This window comes from Gavialis gangeticus, unplaced genomic scaffold (genome assembly GCF_001723915.1).
Source record: "Gavialis gangeticus isolate Ggan-Ray unplaced genomic scaffold, GavGan_comp1, whole genome shotgun sequence".
In the NCBI taxonomy this organism is placed as follows: Eukaryota; Metazoa; Chordata; order Crocodylia; family Gavialidae; genus Gavialis; species Gavialis gangeticus.
This window is the reverse complement of record NW_017729025.1, coordinates 158,983,791-158,994,100: the sequence shown is the minus strand read 5'-3', so window position 1 is coordinate 158,994,100 and position 10,310 is coordinate 158,983,791. Positions and strand designations below refer to the sequence as shown.

Sequence of the window (10,310 nt, the reverse complement as noted above, 5' to 3'; positions counted from 1 at the left end):
AAACCCTTGGGTTTTTGGCATGCCATGCCAAGCCCCAATATTCTAAGCTAGGCTTTCATGGGAGCCCTGGGGAAGTATGTGAGGACAGGTGAGTTGGTATGGCCAAAATGTGTTTTTAGTTTTGGGGCAGCTGAGACCATTCATGTCCCGCCAGGGAAGAAGGCCTCAGGCCTTTGGGCTTGCAGCATCAGGCTGGCAGATAAAAGGGAGAGAAGATAAAAATGAAAGCAGATATAAAGGAACGACCTTTCGATGGAATTCTTTACCCATCTATAAACTTTCATTTGCCCTGAGACAGGGCTTGTTCTTTATCTGGGGAATAAGATAGATTTGTTCCATTCAAGAGAAAAACCCATTCTCTAAGTACAATTTCTTGTTAAAAAGCTTTCCACAAAAGGCACAGAGACAGGTCATACCTGAAGTAGCCATTGTTTAATTTTATTTTCCTTTAGTAATAGGAAACGGTTGTGGTTATTTGTAATGATTTTGCTGGTCTTTCAGCATCCTGCCCCTTCATTCGTAAATAAAAAACATCACATAATAGGAGAAATCATGAATTGGAATTTAAAGTAAGAGAGAAGCAATAACATTTTGTTACATGTTCCTGACCACCTCCTTTAATGACTTCTGAACAAGAAGGTGCTGGATAAGCAAAATGATCTTTCAGAAGGCCATACAGGACAACTGTTCTTCCTCCTGGTGTCCTCTTATATGCAGAACCTGCCAAGGTATATCTTATTACCAGGGATCCTGTTTTTTGCTGTTTAACAAAAAACCCACAAATTCTAATTTAAAAAATTTGCTAATTATCTTATTAAAAAAAATCCCAAATCTGCATTTTTAATTTTAAAGCAATTTGGAAGCCTACCAGTGCCTCAATCAGTATAATAAAATAAATTCTAAATACCTATATATTTTAGTGTTTAATTTTGGGTTTATATCATGGAATATTAGAGTTCACCCCGCCCCCTTCGCTCACTGGGATGGAGGTCATTGTGGCTGTCCCTCACCACTGCTTTGTGGCACTGAGCAGCCCTGGCACGCGAGTGTCCTGACCATGCCATCATCTCTCACTCCTAAGCCACAGCCCCTCAGCTCTGCTGGTACCCTTCGCTCGCGACACACAGGGCTTTGGCCCTGCCGCTGCCCCTCACTCCCCACCCACAGCCCTAACTCCCCTGCCAGTGCCCCTCTCACAGCCTGCAGCCCCGTCCCCCCAGATGGGGTCCCCAGCTGCCAGGGCTATGGAGCGGGGGAAGAGATGTGAGCTGCCTACTGCAGGCTTAGGGCTCCCTGCCCTGCTACCTTTCCCCCACAGGCTGCCATGGTGGGCAAGACCCTGTGCAGTAGGGCAGAGAGGGGCAGGGAGGCTCAATGCTGCCACTGGGACCCCTACACCGCCATGGCGAGGTGCTCCTTGCCCACCTGGCAGCAGCAGGGGCACAACTCCACATTGCCACCTCCAATACTACTGGGTCAGCAGGGAACATCTTGCCATGGCACTACAGGTCTCCCCACCGCCCCTGGATGAGCCACCTGTGGCTCCGTCCTGCACCCCAACTGCAGCCACACATTCCCGTCCTGCTGGGTCCCAAGCCCCATGCACCACTCTGGCTGGGCAGTGACCCAGTGCCAGCCCTGCCTAATTCCCTCCCTCCTTCGCTATGGGAGCCTCAATTCCCCCTGCCCCACACCAGACTTACCTAGGAGGAAGCTGTGGGAACTGACTTCTATTCTGTCTGGCTGCCACGTGCTTGTGTGCACATGCACATGCCACCTCCTGCCTGATTGCCCTCCTCCCACTCCCCCCAGCCCCCAGCAGGCTGGAACTCTGCCAGCCTGCAAGAGGAAACTTGCTGTTTCCATGTTCCCCCACCCTTTAAGAGGAGAAAAACCCACGTTTTTCCATAGTGAATGGAAAACCCAGATCCCTGCTTATTGTTTTCTGGCCCAAAGCAGTTGATTTTTGCCCATAGTTTTTGTATTGGTTGCTGGAGGTGTTATTGCATCAAATGAATTCCAAGGTATCAGACCCTGTAGAACCTCAGTATAAATTGGGTACAAAATGTTTAGAAACTGGTTTTTGATTTTTGTAAGAAATTCTGAAAGAAGAATACCGATACAGAGTCTCTTAAAACAGTACAACTTTATTTTCAGCACAAAAAGCAAAATAAGCAGATCACTGCTGAAGTGATTTGGAATCCTTTCATCAGGAGGGATTTACTTTACAGAATGAAGCCAAGCAATTTACCCTTCAGAATGTAAAATGAGCTCAGAACTGCCAAGTCTTGCCACAGAAAACAATGCAAAACAGAATTGGGTCACCACAGCCTCCTTCTCCACACATACCCACTGCACCTTCTGTCTCAAAACTCTGGAACAAGATAAGTTGAAGTAGGTTAGCTAGCTTATTATGAGATCAAGATTCAAGGTGAGGAGGAGGAGATTGATTTATTATTTCAGATTTACATCCAGTTTTGTCAGTGTTCTTGGGTCAGAAAAAAACTCCTCAGATGTACTGCACATCACTTGTCAAGGCTGAAAAACGTACCTAGGAATTAGAGAATATAAATTGGCCAGGATACAGAAAGACTGAGTACATAAAGGAATAGTTTTTTGGTCCAGCAATTTGGTTGGCATAAAACGAGCTAAGAATCCTTACAGGGAAACAATTTCAGACAAAATACACACTATAAAACATTTATGGCAGAGTTGCTTTGTACAATAAGGGGGTTTTTTTTATTCTATTTTTTTAAAAGGCCCAAACCCTACTATAGCAGTATTTTTACTAGTTATACATGATTTGATGGAATTGAAGGAAGATATAAATAATTCAGATATGAGAGAACAGGCCTGGAACAGAATGAAGGGTGAAGTAATGGCAAGTTCATTCCATGAAAGGGGAGAAGAATGGTGTTTTTCAAGGAACATTCTTAACTAGCATATGGTACACCATAAGATGGAGTGGCCGAGACAGCCTTTATTTGCACAGCTTTCTAATGTACAGAATACTGCAGCTTTATAGTAGAATAAGGGCTTTACACGTGCGTTGCATCTCAAAGTCCTGAACACTCTAGAGAGTGACTGCTTTAAACAGACAATACTTTTTCATATATTTATTCCAGAAAGATACAACTAGTGGTATGCTAAATATCTACCAGACCGGCTATAGAGAAGAAACCAAGTTGAGTATTTGAAGCGACTTTCTGTTTTTAAAATCACGCTTTTGGTCAAATCCTTTGCTCCTCCTTTTCCTATTAAAAAAGATGGGGCCAGGTTTTACCCTGTTACCTAAACTCTAAGTTTGTGTAAGAAATGTCTTCCTCCACATACCAAAGTGCTAATTTATGAGGATGCTAGTACCAACTGTCAAAGGCATACAACAAGGCCTAAAGCAACTTCAAATCATCTTTTAGACACTGCAAATTAATACTTCCCTGCTCCCTAGGTTTTCAGCTGTTTCAGGTCTTTAATGGTTGCAATGGGAAAGCCATGCATACCTATAATCGCTCACACATACTTATGATACAAAGAAAATACTAACACCAGCCAGCTCTCTCCTGTAGAATCTTCTCCCCATCTACTACAAAAATAATCAGTAGAACCAAACTCTTATCCTAGTAACATCTCACTCTATCCCCAAGTCCATCAGTAGTTCAATGTAATAAGAAGGTATTTAGCTCCAAGCCTACCCTGCATGCAATTTGGAACTTCAAAGCACTATACAAAACTATTTTAACCCGCAGAAATACCACTGGCATCCCCATAACAAAGTCAGAAAAAAGATTTGGCTTAAAATCCAGGAGTGTCTGCTTCCCAAGCTCACATTCAGCTTTGTAACATGCTCTGCTTTTATAAGTGAACTGAGCACAGGCCAATTGCCCATGTTATGGTTATGGATTTACTTTGATCACAAACCTTCATATTAACAGCATGGGAAGACAGTGAAGTTAACACTGAGGCCATGGACAAATCAATAGAAGAGGGCTGAAGGATATAGATAGCAAGACAATAGATGACAGCTGACTATCAACAAGATCAAATTGTGTCATACATAAATTTAAAAAAGGTTAGAATGAATCATTCACCTTATATTAAGAAAAAAAATTATATGACCCAGATGTCCAAGACCACCCACAACAACAGCTTCTTTGGACTCCAACTTGTTATCTGATCCTCCAGAAATCTCTCAGCAGGATAAACTGAGGGTGACTTTGAATAAGTCTAACATTGTCACAGCTTTCCATTCCATAAAAATTCCACTACAAGGACCTCACTCAAGTCCGTGCTTTCGACACCAGATAGTAGAGGATGAAGAAGACGACAATCAGTCCAACAGAAACATAACAGAGTAGTTTGCGATTATCCCTCCCTGATCGCGTCATGCTGGAAAAACGCTTCCCGGTCCCAGTCAGCAGGCCGGTCACACTCATGAAATCTGAGTCCTGAGGGGGAGAAAAGGTGAAATGGAAAAGTTATAACACAAGTCATAGAGTTTCCCTGGAATGCACTCCTTATTTCAGTCATTAGTTGCCATGAGAACAGACAGTAACAGAAATTCTAAGTCTAGATTAAGAAAAAAACAAAAATACAAGAATTCAGTTTTTGACAAAACAGGTTTGGCTACTCTCAAAATGCAGGGAAAAGCATCATGTTAAGGATGTCTGAAGGGCAGGATTATAAATGTAACACACTACCCAGAGTGTAACCCCCACCCTATGTTAATGTAAGTTTAAAGGTTTTAATTGCACCCTAACCAAAATAATGTCAAGTGCCCCCCAGAAAAACTTTATTTTTCCCTTTCCCCCCCCATCATGTCACACAACATACCTCAAAAATATGTGTTAGTGCTGCATGTAACTGCTCTGCCTGTCAAAGCCAGTTATCACTAATTAATTCCATGTGCAACCTTACTCCAGAATAAGAGTGACCCCACATGGAATCAGTCACAGACAGCATGTGTAAACAAGCCTTTGAGATTAGAAAAAATGAAATTCCTTCCTGTAGTGTTGTTTGCAGAGTAGGTAATAATGTTGCTCAATGTTGTATCAAGGCACTAAAATACCCTGCTATACAAATTCTTCCCGATCTTCTTTCCTTTCCTATCTTCTCACAGCACCACCATTGTCACAAATCACATTTCCCTACCCAAAAGCTTTTTTAAAAAATGGCTGCTGTTCACCCTAATTAGTTTCTGATGACCTCCAACCTACCCCTTTCTTAAAGTGCTTGAAAGGAAGGCTACTTTCTCAAACCTCTCCCAGAACTACATCTGAAATATGCAGTCTAAGCATGACTACAAACAAAGAATTTACTTCCTTCCAATTGTCAATAACCCTTTCCTTTTTGATGACAGCTGGTCCCCCCCTCCTCAATTTTGATTTCAACGAAAAGCTTGTATCAGTTTTTCCTCCTATACCACCTCCCCAGTTATGCAGGCATCTTCATGGTTCCTCCTATTTACCCAATAGCTTTGCACCTTTGATAATGGTCTTACTTCTGCATCAAGAACCCTCCTATTGGCTGTGCTATTTTCTTCCCCTCGCTCAGTTATCTGATTTCTACCTTTATCATTTGCTGTATTTTTTAAATGACAGTCAGATGAATACATCATTCGAGAACTTTAAGGAAGTCAGAAAGGGTAAGAGACAATATTAATTTCACAGTTTCTAGCTTAAACTCAGGTTTACTCCAAGATATTTATCTGAAGTCCATCTGTTGAAGGGAAGGAAATAAAAAAAATGGGCATACTGTCTTGATTTAAGAACTCTCATTTAACTTTTCTGCCATAATCACGGTCTCTTCCTTCACCCTAACTTTCCACTCTCCTCCATTTCCAGTGCAAACAAGCATACATTAGACCTTCCACACACTGTCTACGACATCACTGTCTGAATGCCAGCTCTGCTGAAGCCTGAATAGGTTCATCTTGCCTTGCTTTCAATATTGTGCTTATCTTCTATAGGGGTTACATGCTCTAGCACCCAGATTCCAACGTGCAGGCAACCACTTCCCAACTCACAGAAACGGCTTGATCACATCAATCCCAACCTCAAACACTGGCATTGGAATCCCTTCCTTTGATAATTCAATCATGAAGATATTCTTAGTCCAGAAATTCTTGGTGGGCACATTTTAAGCTACAGATCTGGTCTTGTGGCCAAATAGTTTGCTTATTACTTTAAGTAAATAAAATGCTTTGAAATTAAATTGTATTATATGAATGAAAATCATTATATTAAGCAACGGAAGAAATCTTGAGACAAAAAAGTTTGCTTGTGTTTGCTAACATCAAGTGTGAAGCTAGGGGATTTTCCAGCCACAAACACATGTATTGGCTGCACAAGCCATTCCCCAAGTCCCTGGATTCTCAATCAGCAATAAAGAGTTTACAAGACATGCCAGGTTTTGTCTCAAAAATCACAGTTTTTTAAATACCCGTGGTAATTAAAAATGAGAAGAAAAAGGAACAAAGTACTTGATATTATAACACTACAAACCCTGATTCCAATTCTATAAATCCAGTGCATTTCAGAGACTGTAGAAGTACCCCCAAGAGATTTATAAACACTTCCAAAACTCCCAAACAGGAGTGACAAAGGCAGGCAGGCCTATATTATCTTCATAGGAGCCAGTTTGTAATCCTAGTAAGTAATTTCTATCTGAATTACTGAACTATACTATTCCCTATCAGCGTCAACTGTTATTATTATGTTGGGCAAATACAGCCAGCATTTATTGGGAGCTTTTAAGTTTCTGTTGGCCTATGTACTTAAAACCCCAAACAACGTTTTCATGTTACCTGACATGTGCTGGGTTGTTAAACCCAACTGCCAGAGTTTGATCACCTTTCCTTCCGAACTATAGAGCAAACCCTTTGAAGTCAGCACAAAACCATTCAGTGTCTTACCATGCCATCCAGATAGTGATTTTGATCTTCAGCATCTTTGTCAATATCCAGTGCCAGCTAATCAAAACACAGAAGGATGCAAGTGTTACTGTCTCCAAATTAACAGATCAACTCCTAATATATCTGAAGCTGGTGAAACTCCAACCACACAAACAGGCCATCACTTCCACTGCCTCCTACACATTACACACTGCTATGTTTGCTCTGTGCAATGAAAAAAAGAAGACGGGGGAGGAGGGAGATTCTGCCTATATTTTAAGATTATATAAATTCCTGAGCTTTGCAGCACTGGAAATAAAGGTCTACAACTAGTTGGAAGCTTCTGTACATGAAATGACCATGCCAATCATGAAGCAGTAACAGAACACAGATTCTGGTTTTTTGCTAATGATGCTGTCTGTGCATTAGAGACGTATGCTAATTGAGGCTTTTGACATTAGTGGAAGCAAATTATTACTATGAATACTCCTTTAATAGCCATGGATACACCATGACTATCATCACCATAAATATCATCGTGACTCCCTCCTGAAGGAAAATGGAAAGTATCTGCATGTTTTTTATTAATATTTTTAACCTGGTTTTATAACTTTCTTCCACAGAAGGCACGCCTGGTCTGACATGTTTACCTGCCTTGGCCTCCCTGCTGTTTACTTTTTATATCAAATTCCTTCTCTAGCTGCCACTAAGACCAGACAATTTTGGTGATGAGAAAATTGGTAAAATTTCCCAAGCTACTTTATTAGAACAAGTTAAGTATGCAACCCACCACAGGCTGCATCATATCTGGATCTTCTCAAACCATGGAATAAAGAAATCACCTGTGTGTAAACCAGCTCCTTTCTCACAGTGAACACAGCAAGGAAAATGGACCACATGGAGTTAGTAACTAACCGATTTCAGCCTGGTGACTTTGGTGGCAAGGCTGTCTGCCATACGCTTGTTCTCGACATCTAACATATCATCCATACCGTTCTGACCCTGGCCTGAAAGAGAGAGGAGGAGTCTTATCAGTTATGACACAAACATCAGCATGTGAACTCATCAGAGCTGATGAGAGAACTGGGATTTCTGTTTGCAGCGCCGCCACCACTTCGTTGTTAGTTAGGAGAGAAGGAAGGTTAGGTGACTCTGAGTACCATTTTAAGAACCTGTTTCTTTTATCCCTGAAATGTCACCCTAAATGTATGATATGTATCCGAGACAAATTCATCAGACACCCAATATACATGCAAACCCTGATCCTACCTTAGCTACACAAGTGCAAATCTTGAGAGAACTTGGATTCAATTATTTATAGATATATTATCTGTGTGCGCATATACACCCCCCCATCTATACCTAGATATGCAGACACACGTACGTGTGTGTGTGTGTATATATATACACATATACATATACACACACACACAGGTGTGTGTGTGTGTATATATATACACATATACATATACACACACACACAGGTGTGTGTGTGTGTATATATATACACATATACATATACACACACACACAGGTGTGTGTGTGTGTATATATATACACATATACATATACACACACACACAGGTGTGTGTGTGTGTATATATATACACATATACATATACACACACACACAGGTGTGTGTGTGTGTATATATATACACATATACATATACACACACACACAGGTGTGTGTGTGTGTATATATATACACATATACATATACACACACACACAGGTGTGTGTGTGTGTATATATATACACATATACATATACACACACACACAGGTGTGTGTGTGTGTATATATATACACATATACATATACACACACACACAGGTGTGTGTGTGTGTATATATATACACATATACATATACACACACACACAGGTGTGTGTGTGTGTATATATATACACATATACATATACACACACACACAGGTGTGTGTGTGTGTATATATATACACATATACATATACACACACACACAGGTGTGTGTGTGTGTATATATATACACATATACATATACACACACACACAGGTGTGTGTGTGTGTATATATATACACATATACATATACACACACACACAGGTGTGTGTGTGTGTATATATATACACATATACATATACACACACACACAGGTGTGTGTGTGTGTATATATATACACATATACATATACACACACACACAGGTGTGTGTGTGTGTATATATATACACATATACATATACACACACACACAGGTGTGTGTGTGTGTATATATATACACATATACATATACACACACACACAGGTGTGTGTGTGTATATATATACACATATACATATACACACACACACAGGTGTGTGTATCTACGTATCCACATACAAACAAGCACATATTTGTTCTTCTTTGACACACGAGGATCTACAACGTGTACAAGATAGGCCAGCTAGTGTGCCAAAAGGGACCTAACAAAATACCTGCATCGGCAGCTGCTGACCCACTGCAAACGTATGCCCCAAGCCACTGGGGTCACTGCAGGACGAGTGGGGTGGCAGGGCACCTGGAGCTCTTACCGAGCCAGTTATCAAAGGGGCCGGTTGAAAACATCTCCTGCCTAATACCTGCCCCACCAAGAGATACAAAAAAAGAGATGTACTCCTAGCACCTAGGCAGCACTGGCAGGCGTGAAACACACCTAGTGCCAGCCTCTGACCTGCAAGCAGCCCAAGCAACCCCTGGCCAGGCAGGTGAACGCGGTGGGAGGGCGGACACACAGCACAAGGGGCCGGAGGAAGAGGAGGCATCCCCCCCTCCCCCAACGCGGGCCGGGCCCGGCAAAGCAAAACCTCCTCCAACCAAACAGCCGCATGTCCGCCCCACTCTCGGGCAGCCCCAGGGACCGCCCCCCCATGCAACCGCACGACACCCGCGCGAGCCCCCAGCAAGGATCCAAGCTCGGCTCCCCCCGGCCGCGCTCACCGCGCCCCCACTCCGCCATGGCCGCGGCCAGTCTCCGTGGCCGGCTCCGCCCCGCCGGGCCCCGGCTGCTGTGGGCAGAGCCACCGCGTCTCCTTGCCCCGCCCCCGCGCCGCGCTCCTGGCTCCGCGCTGCGTGGCGAGAGCCCGGGACATAGAGGGCGGAGACTCGGACGTGAGGCTGGGTCCTTCTCTCCGTCCGAGTGGCAGAAGCTGGGGTCTGCAGTTGCCGCAAGGGAAGATTAAGGTGTTAGTGAGGAAAATAAAACCACCTCACGCTAGGAAGGTAGCACGGCAAAGGAGGTCCCCTGGCAGGGAAACACCGTGTATCTGCGGCCATGAAGGCAGTTTTCCTCAAGCGCTCCCGGGGATAACTGCTCTTCTGGTGCCCGCCCAGGTGTTGGGGCTTAAAGCCCACTTGATGGAAGCGGCAGCCCCTTCCTAGCTTGCTTCTGCGGCCGCAGGGCTGA

The 10,310-nt window shown here is 43.0% G+C and overlaps 1 protein-coding gene across 1 annotated transcript; it reads right to left on the bottom strand.

The window, feature by feature from the left end:
- Nucleotides 1-2,127: 2,127 nt before the first annotated feature.
- BET1L (Bet1 golgi vesicular membrane trafficking protein like) lies at nt 2,128-9,899 on the bottom strand. The gene is made up of 4 exons (XM_019519869.1): nt 9,845-9,899; nt 7,805-7,896; nt 6,911-6,967; nt 2,128-4,445 (listed from the first exon to the last, which is right to left on the bottom strand). The coding sequence occupies exons 1-4, from the start codon at nt 9,861-9,863 to the stop codon at nt 4,278-4,280; spliced, it is 336 nt and encodes a 111-aa protein (XP_019375414.1). The 5' UTR covers nt 9,864-9,899; the 3' UTR covers nt 2,128-4,277.
- Between the last annotated feature and the right edge of the window lie 411 nt (nt 9,900-10,310).